Genomic DNA, 21,941 nt, shown 5'->3' with positions numbered 1-21,941 from the left:
TTCGCTTACCCAGAGGGGGCGTTCCAATTTACCCTTTAGACGGCTTCGTTGCCGTCTTCGCGGTCAGTCCGCCATGTTGAGCCCCATTCCAATTCGAACGAAGCAGTCAACGAAGACTGCTTCAAGGAGGCAGCTTCAAAGTCAGAAATGATGCAGGCTACCTTCCTGTCTAAACTGTTAGGTGACATCAGCGCCACCTTTTTTTGTGTATTAATGTTGAAACAAAATCACTTGTTCTTTAGTTGAAATATTTAGTATAATTTACTAGTGGTGAAGATGACTATGTTTAATTTGTAACTTACGTAATTTTTGTAATAACAATGGTAATGTTAGTTATGAAACCTGCGGCTTGCGTTTTTCAACATGTGGGCTACGAGGCGGTCGTCTGCGCTGGTGTTGCGTTTGGGACTGCGGCGCCGTTCCAATTTTATTCCTTTAGACATCTAGTTAGACTGCTTTGTAGGCTGTCTACCAAGCTGTCTGCGAATTGGAATGCAGCCAGTGCTGAGCTCACTCGTGCGATTTTCCATGAGTGGACTCAACGCTGTGGAGACTTGACATTCATTCCAATAAAGCCAGAGTCCATAACACACTGACTTTTCTTGCCCTAATGCCCGCTATCATGCTGGGATAGCTTTCTTTAAGGGGGCACACTGGCCTTAGAAACTTTTTTTCTGCTATTGGGGTTTTATCGCTGCAGAAACCTACCTAAAGCACACAAAACCATTCACATTGAAATAAATAACCGCAAAATGGACCTAAAATAGATGAAACAACGCAATTTTAAAAAATAATGTGCGTAAATGCTTGGTGCAGCTACCTCGCCAGTTGTTTGGTGACCTATATGGAGAGTCAAAACTAACCTAAAGCGAACAAAATCACCCAAATAAAAAAAAAACGAAACCACCGCCCCCCCAAAAAAAGCACGGTGTTTAAAAATGTTCAAAAAAGAAAAAAAAGCCAAAACTGACAAAAAGAGGTGAAACCACAAAAATGTACAAAAAACAGTAGCTGAAACTGACCTAAATGTTATGAAACTACTTAAAATCCCATTTATAATGCATAAATGTGTCACAAATACATATATTATATGCATGATAAAAAATATTAATCTTCAAGTATGACAAACCATTAAATGAAAAAAAAAATGCTATCGAGATTCAATCTTTGGTTGGGATGTTTGCTACGGAGGAGCTGAACCCTTCCACTATGAGGCCCGAGTGAGTGATTCAGAGCGAATAAATTGAGTGCCACAAGCACAACCACTTGTGGCTGTGCCTGTGGTTGTGCTTGTGGCACTGTGGGTATTAGATAAATAAATAAATAAATAAATAAATAAATAAATAATATATTCGGGCTAATTCGTGGGCACTCGTCCCGTTCTGCTTCTCCTGTGTCGTTGTGTGTACCACTCTCTAATTTATAGAACTAGCATTCAGCAGCTCGCCCGGCAATGCATTTTACTGTGGTGTTCAGTTGCCCCTTGCCTCTCTGCAATGCGTCTGTTTTGGGGTTGTTGGTAAGCCCTGCCTGGAAACATGTTTTTTCCCCTTGTGCGTGCGTGTGGCCCAGAGTGCGACGCGTCCCTGGTGGGCAAGGAAGGGCACGGCTTCCGCATCGAGGTCGAGGACGCCTGGGGCGAGGCACCGCCCGCCTCCGAGGACGAGGACAGTGGACCCGAGGAGGACGACCTCTCCTCCGACGGCACCGCGTCTCCCGTGGACGACACCAAGCGTCAGTGCACATGCATTGTCTCTCCTTCCCTTTCTTGCAATGCAGCGTAGTGTGCCAGGGCTTTGTCTGTGTCCCCCGAGAATCGCTGCAGCGCTTTTGCTCCTTGGCACTGAATGGGCAACATTTTGTGAGGCAGCTAAACAGAGTGTGGGGGGAACAAGCCACGGATTGAGTGTGTGGAGAAAGGTTAGCATGGCTCTACGTGAGGTGGTATACTTCTTTGCGGGGCTGTTTTAGCAGTTTCATTTATTTATTTATTTATTCACTTATTTGGATAAGTGCCCACAAACAGCATCATGCCTTCAGCATGGTGCACAGAAGAAACAGGGGAGAGGAGAGGAAAGGGAGATGTGTACAATAGAGAAAGAAGAGTATAAGAAAAAACAATAATAATATCAATGGAACAAACATTACATGGCTGACTCACATGATTCTACAAGACAAAAGAATGCACTCAGGCTTTAGACGCATTTTTAACAGCGGTGTTACTCTGTCGATTCTGTTCTTTGACAAAAAAAGGTTTTTTGGTAGTCAGGCCCCTGTTTATATTTTATCCAGACCCTCGTGGAAGACATTTTTCCACCCGAATGTCCCAATTTTTTTTAATGCATACAGTTTCTGTGTGGACGCATTGAGGGAACCCACGTGTGTCCGTCTGTAACGCCCGATGTATCACACTTTCGCTGCATACAAAAATGCTTTAATGGAATAATCGAAGGTCCTAGGGCTCTGGTGTTTTTATGTAGGCTTCTTATATTGCACCTAGAAAAATGTCTTCCCACCCACCAGTGAATTTGTGTACAGCAGCAGAAGCCAACTTTAATCCTTTGCAGGGACTTTTGCCCACTTTCCAGCCATTCCAGTCCGCCACTATTTTGCCAATTTCTGGCGCCGCGAAGGAAAACACAAACTGTGCAAGAAAAAATCACTAGTTATTTATTTTTTCTGTTGCATTCTGTTTGCAACTCCTTTACCGATATTTGAGCAACGTTTGAAACCATTCGAAGCATTCTCCTGGGTGCAGGCCGGGTTTTTTTACTGCAGGTTTTGTTGAAAAACACAGTTTCCCTCCTGCCTCCTTTTGTTTTCCTATCGCTACAAACAACACAGTCCTTGCTGCTCTGTCCTGGGAACTTGTAGATGAAATGGCTCGTCCCATGTAGCCTTTCCTCACACTCCATACGTGCAGATGGGCGCCGCTTTTTGGTTCGAGCCCTCAGATCACCAACCAGCCATTGGATGAGGTTGCAGCGGTACTGCAGGTTTTTTCAGCTCTTTCTCACCATGATTCTGCAGTTGTTTGCATCTCCAAATAAAACTACTGACAACGGAAACCGCAAGAGGTCAGAAAAAAAAGCTTCCACCACCGTTTCACTGTCTTTCGGCAAACAGTGTAGCTCACGGAGTTATGATCCACACGCTGCTGTCTCCTGCGCCATCGTGGTCTTTGTCACTCGCTTCTTTAGAATCACTGTCATCACTAATTGATGGAGGCACGCAATTTTCGTCCTCACTGAAGTCATCATCGCTTTCACTGAGTGCACCACTGTAGATTGCACACGATGAGGCCGTGGCCATGCTTCTCAGCAAACAGCGTGCACGTGAAAGTGCTCTGAAATCCAGAGGGCTTGCGCTGAACATTGTGCTGCGCCCATAGAGTTTCATACTAATATATACTAGAGAAAAATCTGGTGCTGCATTCACGGGCCGCCGTGGGCGGCGCCATTGCAGCTAACGACGTTCTTCACCTCGTTGGCTTGGTTAGCCACATGGCTTCTTTTTTGTCTTGAAGCCGAAATCAATAAAAAGGGGTAACATTGTTTTTTTTGTTCATCTTGCATGAAGCTTATAAATAATCTTATAAATACACCTTCCTGGAGCTTTAATTTTATAATAACAAAACAAATTCGATTAATCTGCTTCAGTTATATTGTTGCTTTTTTGCAGCCAGAGGCAGCTTTTCAGCCTGTTCGTGAGCCATGCCAAGGACAAGCGGAACGTGCCTGCCCGGTACACGACGGAACGCTTGCTGAAGCGCGGCTTCCCTAGACAGTGGCGCCAGATTTCCCTCTAGTGTATATTAGTATGAGACTCTATGGCTGCGCCCTATTACGAAAAGAAGAAAATTTCAGCAAAGTTTCCTTATCCCTCAGTAGATGGGTCATCGTGTGCACAAAGAATGTGGGCGCATCGCAGTGAGAAAAAAATGCGAAATTTAACCTTGAACACCCAAGTCAGGCGTACCATAATAGCGGACCATACAGCCGTGTTGCGTTTTCGGGCAGGGCCTGACAACGAACCGCAAAGGGCTAATTAAGGGGCACGGGATAAATAGCGTCTTATGAAGGTATGTAATAAAAGGTGCTATGGTCACCTATGCCTCAGTATCAGACTTCTTATATTGACTTTAAAAAATGTCTTTTCAGTCATTAAACATCAGTGTTTGAAATGGGCACTCAAAACGGTTCCTTGCCCCTGGTGCCACCAAAGTTTAATGAGTTGTAAAATTAGTTCTAAGTGGGGCATCAAAAACTGCTTCTCCTATTGCATTCACCAGGGTTCATACTTGTTAGAATACTTGTTAGGAAATGTAAAGATTGCAGTTTTATGATCAATACTGTTTTGTGTATTGTTCCTCCGTGAATGGCTAATTATCTCTATCTTGAGAACTAGTTGACCAACTGAAAAAATATTGGAATATTCGAAATCAGTGGGAAAAAAGCAGCAAGACTGACAAGTTTCACAAAGTTTACGTGAAAAAAATTACACCCTCTTCCCATAGGGGAACCCTGAGTAGTATGCGAAGCAGCCATGGGGTGGACTGAAGTTCCCATTAGTTTTTTTTTCAGTTCGTCGTTTCCGTTGACGCTCAGCTTCGCGTGCCTTCGTTGTATCAGTAGCTCCTTGACGTAGTTTGAATGAGTTAAGGACATAAGGCGCGTTCGTAGCACATGCTCCCGTCTCGGTTTGTAGTGCAGTGGGAAGAGCGCCGCATACCTCCCGTTGCGGCCAGAGAGTTGTGGGATCGAAACCGGGCGCCGCCTAACTATTTCTTTTTATAGTGTTTATAGTGGACTGCACTGACGTCAGCCCAAACGCTGACGAGGCTGAAGAGACGCGCATGCGCAGTAGAGTGTGGACGGCGGACAACAACGGCAACAAGGGAGGAAGGGACACAGCCCCGAGCATGAGATGCTTCGCATCAAAAAAAATAAGTTGTTTTAAGATGTTTTAAGACCAGTGTCCCGCCATAAACCTTTGTGGTGGTTGGGAAGCTTGTGTGCAGCTTCGCTACCTTCAAGTCTGACGCGTCAGTGCAAGCTTCCTTCATTTTTGTGGGTGGTTTGTTGTCACTTTTTCGCCCCAGCTTTTCTTTTTTGTCTGCACTGAGGAGCACATTAGAAAAGTGTCGCTGAGGGCTGCGGCATCATTTTGCAACAGGAGCGGATGCTGGGGAAGATCTGTCCAATGAACGCAGTCCTCGGACAGAATTGTTGGCCTCCAGTGTGTGGCGTCGAACGTTTTCACGTCAGCAAACGATGATCTTCACACTGCATTGGGGTCTACGTTCTAGCAGGTATATTTACATCAGCAATACCCCGCAGACGTCGCGACATCATAGTTTGCATTTTATCCGTTGCTGGCACGTAGCATGCCAAGCAGGCACTTATGTCTCGGCAGACAGACGCGCTGGCCGCGACATCGCACTCACTGGGCGGGCTTCGCTTGTGCAGTGTTCTACAATGAGGTTGTGGAGAGCCTGCAGCGCGGCGTCGAGGAGAACGTCAAGTGCGACAACCTCATCCTCGAGATCAACTCTTCGAGGCAAGTGGATTCCGCACTTGTGTCGTCCGTCACGTGCCTGACTTAATGCCTGTCGTGCACGATACGTCTTGTGGATTATTTCGAGGGTACAAAAAAAAATTGCGGCACAAAATGTTGAGGCTCAGGTTACTTTGCCCTCTGTGCTAAACACTAACTCTTCAAAATGTAATATTGATGCGCTGTCAGTGCTAAGCCCATGCATGAAGGTCACAAGGGAAGAGCACTATGTACCACCCCTTGCTACTGTAGGTATGATTTGGAAAGCACCTTGGAGGTTCCGGAAGTGTGGCAAAATGTTTTGTGTCTTGCATGTGTTTATTATACGTTTTGCATGCGTTTATTATTATGCGTTGCATGCGTTTATTATTATACTTAGTTTCCTTCCTAAAAATTAAAGTTCATAATGCTGGTGCCTAAGACATTTCTTGTTGCTGTTGTGGAAATTATAGCAAAAGAAAAAAAAAACGAGAGGGAGCACTGATGGCATAGCAGTTGTGACAAGGATAGTAATAGTAATGTACCTCGACTAATACTCCATTCTTATAGCTAAGCTAGGAAATGGAAGTGTCCTCTTAACTGTCAGCCATGCTACGAGCCTACTTGTTTGTGTTTGTTGCTGTGTTTGTTTTATGGGGCTGAGAAGTTATTACAAATGAGCCACACAGCGCGGAAAAAGACCAGGGACGAAAAGAAGAGGGACCACAAACAAGCGCTGGGAATTACAAATTATTACAAATCTTTTTAGCTCCGACTAATCTTTTTAAATATAACCAGTTACTGAAGCTTACCTGAGAAATTAAAATTTCCCTTTCTGTATTGGCAATTCCAAAGTAATCACTTCGATTTGCCACTATTTGACCAACATCGGTTTAAAAGGCAAAAATCGCTATTAACAAAGGCCTACCGCAACATTACGAGGCTAGCATTGGGAACTCTGCCTGCTAAAGTTGAACCAGACATTCCCACCAGACAGGCTGCCCAAAGTGTAAGAATGTCGAAGCTTGGTCTTCGAAAATGGTGCTGTAATGGAAATCAAAAGCAACTTTTTTGAAAGCCTCAGGAGGTAAGATGTAGCTACATACAGTCAAATTACCACCCAACGTGGTCAGGAAAAAAAATCAGAGAAGCATCTCGTGGTGTTGTTTAGGCGCAGCACACTTCTGGAATGCATCCACGAAGAGTTCATCTGTGGCTCTGTTCCGCCTTGAAACCCTGGTTCATTTTATTGTCCGACATAGAGGTGTAGTATGCCGATTCTTGCGGAGACAACTTCACACGCACAATTCATCCCACTAGTGGCAACTATGGCAGCAGACAATGCAGGGGGGGGGAGACTGTGGAAATTCACACTTGGCCTGCTGACGGTTGTGTGGCCTCCCTCCCCCCTTTCCCCCAAAAGAAAACAATACAAAAGAGAGAAACGGTTTATCCTGATCAAAGTGAGAGAGAACACCCCTCCTAATGTGTTCAAAAAGGAGGCATTCTGATTGGTAACTGGTTTTAGGTGGACGCAACATACAGGAGGGAAACCAGCGTCTGGTTTCAACAGCTGCTCAGTGCAGCATAGCTGAGTTGGTTCATCCCCTGCAGGGCGAGAGCCACAGGTGGAGCCTAATGCGGTGCTAGTGCCTGCCCATGCTGTTGCGAGTGGTGTACTGATGCTTCCGTGGTGTCCCTACTGCCCCCCCATTCTGGTTCTCCAAACTGATCTGCAAGCTCATTATTTGCATCTTTGGTAAAGATAGCAGCGACCCTGTGAAAGGAGAGAATAGCGGCTCACAATTTCTTGACTTTCTGTTAAAAGAAAGCTGTTCATCTGTCTGTCTGCAACTTGTGACAAAATGTGCTATATATTTGCACACAGGTCATACAAAGTGTTAAATAAAAGGCCCTGTGGCCTTTTACCTTTATCTTAATAAAACACCCCTTAAATAAAGGCCCTAGGCTTCCATGGCAAATATACTATAACTGCTGACATCAATTGGAAATGCACAGTATGATGGGCAATGCCTGAATTGGGGTGGAAGAGAAGAAGCTCCCTGGGCTGTCGTGGTCCCTGTAGAGCCGGGTCTGGTCTCTGTGCAGGATTCCTTGTCCTGTCCCAGAAATAAATGCCCCTTTCACTGTTACAGTACGTGTACATGTGTGCACAGATGTGAACCCCTGGTAACAATGCTTACGTACACACTTTGTGACCATCCCCACACCAGGGTTCCTACAAATTTTCTTAGGAATATTCAAAGGCTGCATTATGTCGTCAATGGTGCGGGTGCTATTTTTCTTGTTTTCCTCAAGGTGCAACGTTGGGGGTGCGGGATATCTGCGCGAGTGTATGCTCCCTCTCAGTTTTTCTCGTCACCGTGCTAAGCCTAACGTGGCACGCACCCCTCCCCTCGCAGGTACGTGCACAACATAGCCATGTGCAGGTCGATTGCTAAGCCTAATGTAAACGCATCCCTCCCCTCGCAGGTACAACTTAGCCATGTGCGAGGTGATTGCTAAGCCTAACGTGGCACGCACCCCTCCCCTTGCAGGTACGCGTACAACATAGCCATGTGCAGGTCGATTGCTAAGCCTAATGTAAACACATCCCTCCCCTCGCAGGTACAACTTAGCCATGTGCGAGGTGATTGCTAAGCCTAACGTAAACGCGTCCCTCCCCTCGCAGGTACGCGTACAGCTTAGACATGCATGGGGTGATTGCTAAGCCTAACGTGGCACGCACCCCTCCCCTCGCAGGTACGCGCACAACATAGCCATGTGCGAGGTGATTGCTAAGCCTAACGTAAACGCGTCCCTCCCCTCGCAGGTACGCGTACAGCTTAGACATGCATGGGGTGATTGCTAAGCCTAACGTGGCACGCACCCCTCCCCTCGCAGGTACGCGTACAACATAGCCATGCGAGGGGTGATCGCGGTGGTGACGCGGGTGGTGCTGGAGATGCCCATCCTTCTGAGCGCCGAGGAAGCGGCACCGTCCCGGGAGCTGAGTGCGGCCGAGTACGGCACCAGGCTGCGCAAGTGCCTGGGCCAGTTCCACGCCCTGCTGCGGAACTACGTCCGGGACCCCGACTCCATGGCCGACTGCCTCCTGGGCCTCGAGGTGAGCGGGCCATGCATCATCACGGAAGGGGAGGATCACCAGTTGGGGGAACAGCCAAACATGCAGGACAATGTTGCAAAGGGAAAAGGATGACGGCGAAAATGAGGGAATGTATGCATACCACTGCATACGACATGCCACTGTAGGCAACGCATCATTACAGTGCTCACGCTGAACGCAATGAATACGATGCGGCGAATACAATACAATACAATGAACACTGAACACAATGAACGCAGCAGTTGGTCTACACATTCCACCGGTGCAATGTAAGTGGCAATGGACTCTGAACTGCCTCTATCAGCAACAGCTGTGAAATATGGTGGCACACGCAATACCAACATACTTGTTTCACAATTCAATACTAATGCGTTCTCATGCACTATATGATACGAAGTGCTTGGGTGCCCTGGATGTCTTTTTCTTTATTTTATCTTTGGGCACAACATGGGTGTGAAGGTTATATGTGGGGGTGGGTTACAAGCGCTAAAATACGGTAGGTAGGGGTCAAGCTAGCAGCCTTTGTCAAAGACTTATCTGTGGCATAATAAAGCTGGCACAGCTGGAAATACAAGCAGAATTCTTCCTGTTGGACGTTTTACAGTGAAGACCGAAATTTCATGCTTGTATGAGGTTGTGTCGACCAATAATCGCATGCACTCACTTTAGAGCTAATGTCAAATGATCTGTAGCTTTCAATCTAATGTAGGTACCTCAAAATATAATTGTACTGAAAATTGGCGGCTAAGACGACTCTTCCAATACGCCAATTTTTATTTGAATTGAATTGAATTGAATCGAAATTTATTTTCTGAATACAGAAAAACGGAGAGAAGGCAAAAAGTGGCTAGCCTGACGGAGGTCTTCCCTCCAAGCACAGTTGACACGCAGGTACATTTTCATACAATCAAAACAAAACATGCCAATTAATTCACAAAGCAGAACATGCCAAGAAAATGTTTTACAAGGAAATGGATTCACCTACTGACACACTCTCAACAAAATAAAAAGACACTGCTGTGTATTGAAAACAAAGGCCATATCGCAACATCATTTTCATTACTAAGTCATGTTAGGATAAGCACAGGATAAGAATAGCAAGAAAAATATATGTTGTACTTGCAAGGAGAGAAATTGTCATAATTAGGTAATTCAGTGTAAAGCTGTAAACGTCACAGAATGCCCGTCCGCTGTCAGTACGCGTCCATCTATAAAGGGAGTGTGGTCACAGGAAACAGCTGTAACTCCTGGTATATCGAAATTATCCTGAAACAAATTACGTGAGAATTGGCTGTGTGGACGATCTTTAACATTACACGTAGTTTCATTCACTTTTCATAATTACTAACTTCACAGAGAGGTTGTAAAGTTTACAGAATTACCATCTCTTAATACATGGGCTTCTAATAGAGGGAAATGGACAGCCCCATGTTTGGCCCCCATAGAATAAAACTCAAGTTCATCCAAGTTTAATTGAGCTAATCAGCTAGGAAGTATGCTGATTTGCAAATTACAAGTTTGTTTTGTTTCGGGCATAGGTATGTTGATTGAGGTACAACACACCACAGCTTCGCTGCTCATCCTTCTTCACAGAGTGGAAGGGCTGATGAAATTTCCCCCCACCTGCCGTGGTGGCTCAGTGGCTAAGGCGTTGCGCTGCTGAGCACGATAACACAAGTTCGATTTCGGCCGCCGCTGCTTTTTTTTTTTTTTTTTTTTTGACGAAGGCAAAAAACAAAAATGGCTGTGTGTGTGAGATTTTAGTAGAACGGAAAGTTGAGCTAGTTGGATCTGACTTTGAAGCGCGGACAGACAAAACACAAGAAGAGGACAACACGAGCGCTTCACGACACGACAGTTGATAGAAAGCGCTCGTGTTGTCCTCTTGTGTTTCGTCTGTCTGCACTTCAAACATGAGTCAGATTGTGGTGCACGTTGAAGATCCCCAGGTGGTCAAAGTTAATCCAGAGCCCTCCATTACGGCGCGCCTCATCGCGTGCGTTGCATCGGCGCGACCTGCTTGTTTATGTGTGCTGCCAAATTCACGTTTTTTTCCCACTAAATTCAGAATTTTCGTCTGTATTTTAGTACTGGAACAGGTACAAAAGACTCCTTTTTAGCAGCAGGAACCCCAAAAGTACACTGGTGGTTTGCGCTGAACTGTAACAAGTTTGTCATGCCCGTGGGGAAATTATCTAGTTTCAAAGGAACCTCTGCTATTCCTGCTAGCTACTTTCCCAAAGAAATATTTGTGCATATTTTGGCATATGCATAACTCTGGAACTGAAAAAATGTCTTTTCATAATTCCTGCACAACTGACTGTGCAGCGCGACCTTTCAGTCTTCTTAGCAAAGGAGCACTGTGCAGTTATGTTACATCCTTGCACATACTGTCGAACCCTGTTTTAACGAATACTGATATAGGGAATTATCGGCTATAGCGAATGGAATACGAACTGTGGTTGGTCACGCTTTGTTTTAGCGACACTTGTTTTTTTTATAATGAAGCGAAAACCGCGAGAGCCGTGCTCGATATTGGCTATAACAAAAATAATTTGTTCATGTGAGGCTTTAAACACGATGGCTAGGTTAAAAAGCAAAATATGAAATATAGAAGGTAACAGTTCGTAAAACTAAAACTACAAAAGTAGAAAAGGCTCTTTCACGTAGGGTTGCCACCTGCCCGGTTTTGGACTAGCCCGACCGGTTTTTTAATCAGCGGGCCGGTTGCCAATCCATACTTGAAACCGATCGTCATTGGTCGGTTTTCTACCCCTCGTGCCGTGATTATGTCTGTTTTGGCGTTTTATAAGCGTCAATTCAGCAACTAAGATGTCAAGCGTGTCGACAAGCTGCGCAAAGACACGCGAGCAGAGAAAATACGTGGGTGCACATGCTGCCTGAGATGGAAGGGAACCTAAGGGAGGAACAAAACAATGAAATGCCGCCGCCGTGGTCAGCAATTGCAATTACTTTGCAGTGAAGCACATACAGAGCAATAACGAAGCTCTCAATCACTTTCAGTACAAATGTTATGTTGATTTCTCTCTAAGAAAACGCTACAATATGTCAAAAACATGGTGTCTTTTTTTCAACACACATTAATAAACATTCTACATACCCCCTCCACCACCGAAGGGCCGGTTTTTTTTTTCGGGGAAAGGTGGCAACCCTAACTTTTACGTGTGGACACTGTGTCAATCTTCATCCAGCAGGGCTGTAAAATGCCGCTAGGTAAAGATCACATCCGTCTTCAAATGAATTAGAATTGTGAAACATACTTCGTTGTGTTGCGATTTCATGTTGCCACGTTCCAGTTCATTTACCGTATTTACCCGATTCTAACGCGCCCCCGATTCTAACGCGCACCCGATTTTCCTGGCAAAAAAAAACGAAAAAACTTGCACCTCCGATTGTAACGCGCACGGGACTTTGTGACCCAGACAAACGAATGCGAGAGAAACGGGCGATTTATTTCCCGAAGTAATCTCACTCATCTCACTCCTGGTCGCTGTCCGCTGACCACAACATCTCAGCCTCGGTGCCCTCAAGCGCGTTCGCGATGCCACACTTCTGGACGAACGTTCAACCATGGTCTATGGGATCGTGGCCCACACCTCGCACGCCCATCCCGAGAGCTTCTCCAGAGGTGCACGCTTCAGCCGACCGCTCGTTTTGAACGCGTGGGAGCCGCAGCTGCCATTGCTGTTATCAAGCGCGCAAGTGAAACGATTTGACGATTTGTGCGAACGCCGATAGAAAGGCCTAGGCGCCTAGGCTTCCTGCGTCCGAAAAATCTTTGCTAAAAGCTTTGTAGCCAACTTGAGATGGCGATGGCGATGGGTCTGACGAAATTTCCGCTGTTTCGGCAGTTTTGGTTTTGTATCCGATTCTAACGCGCATGCGATTTTTCGGCCTATTTTATCGGAAAAAAAGTGCGCGTTAGAATCGGGTAAATACGGTAGTTTGAAATGCCAAAACGGGACAGCTAAGGATTACCTACCTCTTGTATAGCGGGTTCGAAGCCTACAATAATGCGCTTCTTATCTGGGATTTTTGCATGAGCCAGATTGTCGATTTGTTAGAGCCAATTTTTATCTCTGTTGTTACAACGAATATCGGATATAACGAACTAACTTACTGCTCCGATACTACTTCGTAATAACGAGGTTAGTCTAGTGGTCGCCACACTTTTTATTTTTTGGCTTGCGGGAAAGTGTGCCAGCCAGCCCCTTCTCCTGCCTTTTTTTCACTTACTTTTGCAGCAACGAAATGCAAACAAAATTATATTTTCATACGGCAAGACACTGAGCTCATTACTCGTAGATAGCTGCTAGGTTGTAAGAAGCTCCCGACCCTCTTGATCTCAAGGTTGGCGCCTGCTATCTGACCCCCTCGGATGCTCTCACTACCACACACATTGGGACAGGACCTTGGAATGGCCAGCATGCCTCCGACAATGATACAGCGACGCCGTTGTCCAACTATCGACAGCAAAACTTGCTTTTAGCCTCTGACAATAATCTGGCTAGAATAGAACAGCAGGAAAAATTCAATGGCTGCTTTGATGACGCGCCCTAATGGGCGTGGCTTGCATTACAGGGGAGTAAAACTGTGGGGCAGAATTTGTGCACAACCTGCACCTGAAATTTGTTGTTTGGGATTTTCCAACGATTGCTGCAGATTGTGCAAAGAAAAAATCCCGGGCCATCTTCACTAACGTGAAACCTGGGGAGGGGTGAAGCATGCAGGGTATAAGCGTATTCTTGGCGCCTTGGTGTTTTTGCCCACGGAGATGATGAAACCGTTGGGGGGTAGAGGTATGCAACTTTGCTGTCTCTTGTCTTTGAAGCACCAAGCTCTCTAGTGCGAGACGTAAACGAGTGTCCCAGTGTTTTTTTAGTACGTGTTATGAAACTCTCTAGTATGAGGCGTAAACGAGTGTCCCAGTGTTTCTGTGGCACACGTTACGTTCCAACGCGAGGTGTCAACGAGTTTCCCGGCGTTTTAGTACCATGACTACATGAAACGACGATTACGACAATGATTACGACGATGACGACAGGTGACACCAACAGCCCCAGCCTCTAAGGGGCTTCACTCTTAAAACAAGAAGGCAGCAGGGGTGGAGAGGAGAAGGAGTATGCAGTGGGGTGTAACTTTACTCTCTTCTCCGTAAATAGCCATATTTCACTGCGCAACACGCAACGTGGAAAAGCCAGCTTACAAAGACCACGTAGGTCTCCGTAAAGTCAGCTTCACCTTCAAACACAAATTTTTTCGTACTCTGTACAACAGTTTCCCGAGTTTTCCTTCCACATGTCAAGTTTTCATTCCACGCGGGCACGAGAACAGGGGAGGGGGGGGGATTAGACTTATGCGGCAGTGCTGTAAAAACACTGCACTTACCGCGCCACCACTTCTCCGCTGTCGTTGCAGGAGTTTGTGACGAGCTATGAGCGATACACGTCAGCCACGGGCTTCATCCTCAAGTGGCTGTACGACCAGGAGGTGCTCGCTGAGGACACCATCATCCACTGGTTCCACAAGCAGGACCCGAGCGCCTCCCCAGCGGCTGGACTGGCCAGGAAAGCGGTGCGTGCCCTGCCCAACAAGTCGCTTGCTCGCTTGTCGACTTTTGCTCAAATTTGGCTCGCCAGAAAGCAGGCCCTGTTATTGCCCGTAAAGTTCAAGCAGATCGGCAAATCCTCCGACTTTCGCTTACTGATTGCCTGGAAAGTGTGCAGGCCTGTGGAAGGTTAGAGCAGACCAGAGAATCGGCTCTGGTGCAGTATGCGGTAGTGCGGGACTGTTCGTGTGTAGGAGTGTCATCGATTGATTACCAGACTGTGCAGTGATGCTACCGCTGCGCCGATTGCGCCAAACTGCGCCCAAGTGCTCTGGCTGCTACATCCTGCTACATTTCCTATAAATTTGGCGATTCTGCGCCCAACCTGTGCCCAAGGGTGTACGCCGACTTTCAGAAACGAAACTAACTACTTGAGTTTCCCCATTGAAAGTGACATCGCGGTGCACCTGTTTTCAGGACGCAATCCGAGCCAAGCCAAGGCAAACTGGCCCTTGTTGCAATAACGGCAATGATGCGTTTTACGGCTGGCGCCTCATAGGCATTGTGAAATCCCCCCCCCCACACGAGACTATAAATTCCGTGCAGTGAGCCTCGCACCTATTGGACTCGCGAGACCGGCTGCCGCCGTCGTGACCGTCTGCCTCGCGGTCTTCAGGCCGAGATATGCGTTGTGACATGCGTGCCGTACTCGTGAAGTTCGGCAACAACGTCGGGCGTCGCGAAATTGCCGTACTCGCTCACCAACGCGCCCAGACAGCGTACGCGTCGACCAGTGCCTGCGGAGTTGTGCTGGAAGAAAAGTAGGCAAGAGATGAGGATGCAGGAGTTGTAGTTACAGTGAAATCTGGATGATACGAATTTCTGAAAAGTTCAGGCGAAATCGCACTGTTTGAAATGGGAAAAACTTTGGCTCTTACGAATGGACCTGCGGTGCCCGGCGGATGATAAGGAGGAGTCGGGGAGGTGCCCGGCTGCCGAGCGAGCAAGCTACGGCGACATACGGGCTGTCTGCCCTCTTCGTCGCTCTTTCTGTTTTCTGCTCGCGAAAACGCGCCGCACATTCCACAGGCACGCTGACACCGCCGCGAAACCGCCCGCACGCTGCACGGGGCGTGGCCGGCCGCAGCAATATGGTGGAGGTTTCGGTGGCGAAGTGGTGCGGGACGCTCAAGAGTCTGCTTGTAACCACTCTTTAAAATGCCACTCAAAGCATACACGAAGTTCCTTGTGCGGTGAATGAGCTAATAATGTGAGCGAAAACGGTGCTATAAAACATCATCCGCGCCGCTAGTGAAAGCGCCCATGAAATATCTGTCAGGGTGCTAAGCCTAAACATCTCCGGCGGAGCCAGCCGGCTGTCTCGAGCGCTTTGTAACTGCCGCCATGAGGCGCACGCCTTTCCATTGGCGCAAGTCGTCATTCTCCTCCCACTGCCATGCGCGTCGCGCGTAATTTTCTGACCACGGGCGCCAAATCGCCGACGCGTGCGTGAAAATGTCGCATGCACAACGCCGACGTGCACGCATCGCGTGCAAAAACGCTCCTGTAGTGAGTGAGCTTGGGCACTGCGAGTGAGGAGACGGAAGTCCAGAAAGAACCGCTCGGTGACATGGAGGTTAAAAAAAAGCAGAAAAACGTCACGGATTTCGTCACGCGAAAGTAAAGAAAAGAAATAATTGAAAACTTGTTTTAGTGCTTTTTTGGTCTGTGTTGTTCACACGGATTTCGGATGATACGAATATTTTTCGCGGTGCTGCGAGATTCGTATCATCGAGATTTTACTGTAAACAGATGAGAATTTACAAAGTGCAGGAGGGAGAAAATAGTATGCAAGGGCAGGAAACGGTTACATAGTTCAGGCCGCGCGCCGGTGAGCGAGTACGGCAATTTCACGACGCCTGACACTGTGTTCGAGCTTAACGAGTGCGGCACGCATATGACGACGCCCATCTTCGATTTCACGTAAGAGTTCATAGAGGCATAGAATTCACATACGTGGAAATTGAAGGTGAAATGCGCGCATGTGGCCTCGCAGGAAATTAAGATGGTCTCGGGGTAGGGGGTGGGGGGGACTAGTGGGCTACCTTGTCGTTAACGGAGGCGTTTTGGTTGCTTGCGGCAAACGTGTCATGAAGGTTCTGCATGTTGGTTGACCTGGTTGGCCTGGTTCTGCATGTTGGTTGACAGAAGTGGCTGCCCACTGCCTTTTGTAAACAATAGCGCTGCTATCGGCGGCATGTCATTTTAGACCCTTACGGTGGCAGCGCTGACGCTGCTAAATAGTGATGCATCTGCAACACAAGGAGGAGCGCGATGTTCAATTATGCAGTCAAAGCCGTGGCGCTACTGATGTTATTGGTCAGTGCTCCCACGTAGCCTTCCAATCGTGCTCGATTTTACATATTGTGACGAGCAATTTTTAGTTTGCTCATAATCAATCTTCTATTGTGTAAAAATGAGAGCGTTTTTTTTTTTAATTTTTGTTGTGCATGCCGCTGCACAAAGCCCAGTGCAGACATTCTTCAGGAGACTGATGAAAATGGGGACAAAATATCCTTGTGCAGGGTTCTTTTAATTTTTTATTATCGTTGAAGGGAGTTCTTTTAGTGATTATCTATCATGAATGCAATACGTGTCTTAAAATTGCTTCTATCAACACCTGCTCCGAAAGCTGGTTTTGCTGCTCTGAAACGCATTTTCGCCTGCTCCGAAAGCTGCTCCAAAATAGCCTAAGCCGTTAGCATCATTGGACTGTGTACCGGGACCAGCTCTTTTGTATGCGGTACCTGTCCATACCAGTTGTGCAATACTGGTTTATTGGACTATTCCCAGATGAAACCAGAAGCTACTAAAAACCAGTAGGACCAAACCAGTAGCTACTGGAACCAGTAGGGGCAAAGAAGTAGAACTGGAACTAGCAGAGGCAAACCAGTACTACTGAGACCAGTAGGGTCTAACCAGTAGGGGCTGGAACCAGCAGTGTTCGATGCTAGTAGCAACTGGTCTCTCCCCACCAGCAGTTGTTCGCTCCTCTGCAGAATCGCTTTCCCGCTCTCCTCACTCGCGTCTCCTCTTATTGCTCAGCGGTTGTGGGAGCAGTGTACAGGCTTTCATTTTACCCACTTACCAGTGAATCGTCAACGGGGTTACGCTGCCAGGGTTTGGCCTCCGCATGTGTTTGTCGTGATTGTGTGTCATGGTTTGCGCTGGTTGGCAGAAATTGCGGCAGTGAAGTGCGCTACAAGGGTTGTTTTAATACAGCGGGACTGGCACCTGCACTGCATTATCCTTTTCCCTGGTGATTTGGGTGTCTGAGCCCAGTACACCAGTAGTTTGTAGTTTACCGTAATTACCCGATTCTAACGCGCACCCGATTTTCTAGGCAAAAAACTGAAAAAACTTGCACCTCCGTTTGTAACGCGCAAGGAACTTTGTGAGCAAGATAAACGGGCGATTTATTCCCCAAAGTAATCTCACTCATCTCACTCCTCGTCGCTCTCCGAGAGCTCCTTGTCGCCTTTTGCTGACCGCAACATCTCGTCCTCGGTGCCGTCACGGGCGTTCGCGATGCCACACTTCTGAACGAACGTTCAACCATGTTCGATGGAATCGTGGCCCACGCCTCGCATGCCCATCCCGCGACCTTCTCCAGAGGCATACGCTTCAGCCAACCGCTCGTTATGAACGTGTGGGAGCCACTCGGAAGCCGCGGAAGCGGCGCACCTTCGTTGCTGCTGCTGCTGCCATTGCTGTTATCAAGCACGCAAGTGGAATAAGTTGACGATTTGTGTGAACGCCGAAAGAGAAGCCTAGGCACCTAGATCCGAAAAATTGTTGCTAAAAGCTTTGGCGCCATTTTGAGATGGTGATGGCGATGGGTGGAACAAAATTTCAGCTGTTTTGGCAGTTTCGGTTTCGTATCCGATTCTAACGCGCATGCGATTTTTCGGCCTATTTTTGCGGAAAAAAGGTGCGCGTTAGAATCGGGTAAGTATGGTACATTGAAGTTTCTGGCGAATCCGTCGCGCGACACTTTTTATAGGCATAATTGTTGTTGTTTGGGTTTTACGACGCTTTTTCACAGTCCGGAGAAAGTCGTGTAGATATAAATTGCTCACCGTGTTCCTGACCCCTCTGGGAAAATGAAAACTCTACGCCTTTGTATCGTTCAATAGTATTTACGACGTGGGCTTGCAATTCACGGTTCTCGCGGGTGTGTTGTCATTCCCAGCAGCATGAGTTTTAACATAGCTGGCAGCCAGGCCCTCGATTGGTCGTTGCATCCAAGTCAGCTACGATGATCCTGAAGCCAATTCATGGCCAGACGAAAAGCATGACTTCGATGTCACTCCTACAGCATTACGTTATTCTGGCCTCCTCATGAGTAATTGTACGCACACTGTGAGTTATTCATGCGTCAGCGTAGTGGGTGTCTCGGGCGCATGCCATGTAGCAGACCGTCTTTGTTTCTGACTCACAACAGTGATCAGGGCAACCAAAACACGGCTGCCCGGCTGCGGGAGGTGGCCTACCAAGGATGGCGGGTCATTATAGCGGATTTGTCATTATCATCATCATCATCTATGCCTGCTGCAGGGCAAAGGCCTTTCCCATGGATCTCCAATTATACCGGTCCCCGCTTTTCTGTAGTGTCTAGGTATGCGCTTCCCTTGAATAAGACGGCTCTGTTACGTATCCTGTGTGGTTTCAGGAAAGCGCACTAGCCCGAATCTTATCTGCAGGCTTATTGTAGTCCGAGAATAAGACTAGCCTGCCAATAAGACTTTCAATAAGCACGTGTGTACGAGCAAGCGGGCTCCGATTTAAAGGCTGAAAGGTGATATATTTGTCCATAGTGGTGAGAGTGACTATGCTTCTGGCTATCCTTGCTAAAACATACCCGCTCCTACCAGCTGGTACCATGTCTAACAAGCGCCTCTTTTCTACCGTATTACTGTGTGCACGATTTTAATGCACCCCCAATTGTAACGCGCAGGTAAGTTTTTGCAGCAAAATTTGAAAAAAATACGCGACGCCGATTCTCTGCACAGATGTAAAAGCCGCGGCACTAAGTGCCTGGCAGAAGACACTTTATTTGATGCATGCAACTGTGGCAGCAAAAATCCTCTGTGCATCTTAAACTTGAATATCCAACTGTAGCGGGGAACAAAGTGCTTGCAATTTCAAGTGCCTTGACCTTCTCATGACGGCAGTTGGTTCATTTGCTGCTAGTTTATTAATTCACACCTTGTCTTCTAGTTCTTGCCTTGCATGAAAATATCGGTGTGCAGTGTTTACATCAATGTTGCGCTCATGTCTCCGGGATGCCCAATTTAGGTGGTACCCGCCGCGGTGGCTCAGTGGCTAAGACGTTGCGCTGCTGAGCACGAGGTCGCGGGTTCGATTCCCGGCCACGGCGGCCACTTTTCTGATGGAGGCGAAAAGCGAAAACGCCCGTGTGTGCGAGATTTCGGCACACGTTAAAGATCCCCAGGTGGTCAAAATTGATCCGGAGCCCTCCACTACGGCGCGCCTCATCGTCTGCGTTGCATCGGCGTGTTAAACCCTACAATCAATCAATCAATCAATCAAGGTGGTGCTGCTTGGTTCCCTCACTTTCGGCAGGGGACATTACATTGCGCTTGATGGACGCTCTATACAGTCGAATCCCGCTACAACGAAATTGACGGGACGTGCCAAAAATTTCGTTAAAGCGAAAATTCGTTGAGTCGAAATCTGCTCCAACACAGCACGAAAGGGCAAGAAAAATGGCCCTGGATATTTCCGCATCATTGGCAGCATAATACAATGTTTAGAAAAAGGAGTGATGCGCAGTAACGCCGTGTTTTTTTAGATAACAAACATGCCAATGGTTATCTGTTTTTTTACCAGCACACAAAGAGCGCGATACCGAGGAGGAGGGGAGAGGTGAAGAAATGACGAAATGCAGGTACAAAGTGTATTGCTGTACAACAAGGCGTTTCCACTGAGCTGATGACTCGCAGATAGCTGCTATGCGGTTGGAAGCCCCCCTCTCGCTTGTGGCAAGAAGGGCGCCGTTATTTTATCCTCTGACTAGGCACGGCAGCAACTGACCTTGGCAGGCAAGCCGCGCACGCTTGCATTTAAGGCGACCGCGCGCTCGTGACTAAGACTGGCTAAGATAGGATAGGATGACGCGGGTTCAAGACTAAACACGAAAACATTATTTTTGCTTGTAACTTTGAAGAATTGTAGAAGGAACACTGCAAGGACAGCTGCTCACAACACATACATGACGGTGCTGCGCCATATTTGCGCGATTTCAACTGGATACGGACTGGCTATAGCTCCAGCTTGGCGAACCCGGCTTGCGCCTCATGTAACGAGGGATCGCCTCATCGTTATCACCATCAAACAATGGTTTTGTTTTGGGTGGCCATCTGGGCGCACCGCGCAGGTTTTCGGTGAAACTAAGCGTCCTGAATGTATAAAAAGTTGCAGATAGCTGGCGCTATGCTTATTTTATTGTAAAATAATTGTTCAAATCCAGCCCAGATCATCGAAAATTTCGTTGAAGCGAATGCAAGCCAGACAAATGGTTTGTTGTAGTGAGGACTTTGTTGCATTGACTTCTATGGCTAACTGACGGGGAATAGGAAATATTTCGTTGAAGTGGAATACGTTGTAGTGGGATTAGAGTTAGTGGTATTTATGCATAGCCGTAATGACTGAAACGAGGTGCTGGTTGCAATACCTGAAATACATGCAGCAGCTGGCTAACGTACGCCCAAAATTCACTAACGATGCTGACGTATAGTTTTGCATTGGGTTGAGTTGGATTTTGCAGAGAGTTTGTGTCCGCGGCTGTGCTTGTGGCCACTTGCGTGAAGCCAATTTCAGTTTTTAGCCTGATTGTGACACACACAAATTTGAGGGCTACTTTTAGCAAAAAAAAAGGTGCGCATTAGAAACGTGCGAGTACAGTAGTCACTGGAGGGTCTGCCACCTGTCAGACATTCCCTGTTGGGGAGAGCACATTGGGGAATTCTTCTTCATGACAGTGTCTGCCAACATGTTTTCCTGCATTGTTTTGCTGTTCTTGATTATTAATATCCGTTCTCCTTATCGAGCACTAGCACATGTATGCACAGTTGTGTGAAGCTCTGGCTGCCCAAATTCCCCCACTTTTTTTTATGGCTACGTTCAGAAGCTTTTGAGCAAATATTCGAAAAGATTCGACTCACAGCCTACACACCTATACCGATAACAAATTAAAATTACTTGCAGTTGTGCCTGGGAAGATCGAAACGGTATTTAAACCTCTGCCTACAACTGGGTGATGGTCCTCTCCCTTCTCCATGCAGGCGGCAAAGTTTGTCCAGTGGCTCCAGGAAGCGGAAGAGGAAAGTGACGAGGAGGAAGAGGATGACGATGATGATGATGACTAGAGCGGAATAAAAAAATGGATGCCCCCTGACCAGTGTCTCGAACAGGATTGAGATCCAGTGGCGGGCTGCAGGTAGCACTGAGATTGGAGGTGTTAACAGGTTGCTTTTGATTTAGTGCCAAGAGCTTGGCCATTTATTGGAGGAAAAAAGGCAGTATTGTGGCCTTCACACGCCCATGTGAAACGCTTTCACCTGGCAACAATTTGATAGTCTTTTTTTTGCCTGCTCAAGGCAGCTCCAAGCAGCTCCGTATTTTATT

At 47.2% G+C, this 21,941-nt stretch overlaps 1 protein-coding gene across 1 annotated transcript in view; it reads left to right on the top strand.

Annotated features, from left to right (window-relative positions):
- Positions 1 to 21,711, top strand: part of LOC144168940 (translation initiation factor eIF2B subunit epsilon-like) — a 43,753-nt gene extending 22,042 nt beyond the window's left edge. The window contains exons 11-15 of the mRNA XM_077697938.1: positions 1,573 to 1,734; positions 5,469 to 5,559; positions 8,440 to 8,662; positions 14,102 to 14,257; positions 21,599 to 21,711. Of these exons, the coding sequence (XP_077554064.1) occupies positions 1,573 to 1,734; positions 5,469 to 5,559; positions 8,440 to 8,662; positions 14,102 to 14,257; positions 21,599 to 21,682 (716 nt within the window). The 3' untranslated portion in view covers positions 21,683 to 21,711. The remainder of the gene's footprint in view (positions 1 to 1,572; positions 1,735 to 5,468; positions 5,560 to 8,439; positions 8,663 to 14,101; positions 14,258 to 21,598) is intronic.
- The last annotated feature ends 230 nt before the right edge of the window (positions 21,712 to 21,941 follow it).

Source organism: Haemaphysalis longicornis, unplaced genomic scaffold (genome assembly GCF_048455015.1).
Source record: "Haemaphysalis longicornis isolate Haplotype H1 unplaced genomic scaffold, Haemaphysalis longicornis Haplotype H1 scaffold_2, whole genome shotgun sequence".
NCBI classification, from domain to species: Eukaryota; Metazoa; Arthropoda; class Arachnida; order Ixodida; family Ixodidae; genus Haemaphysalis; species Haemaphysalis longicornis.
This window is presented reverse-complemented; position numbering and strand designations above follow the sequence as displayed.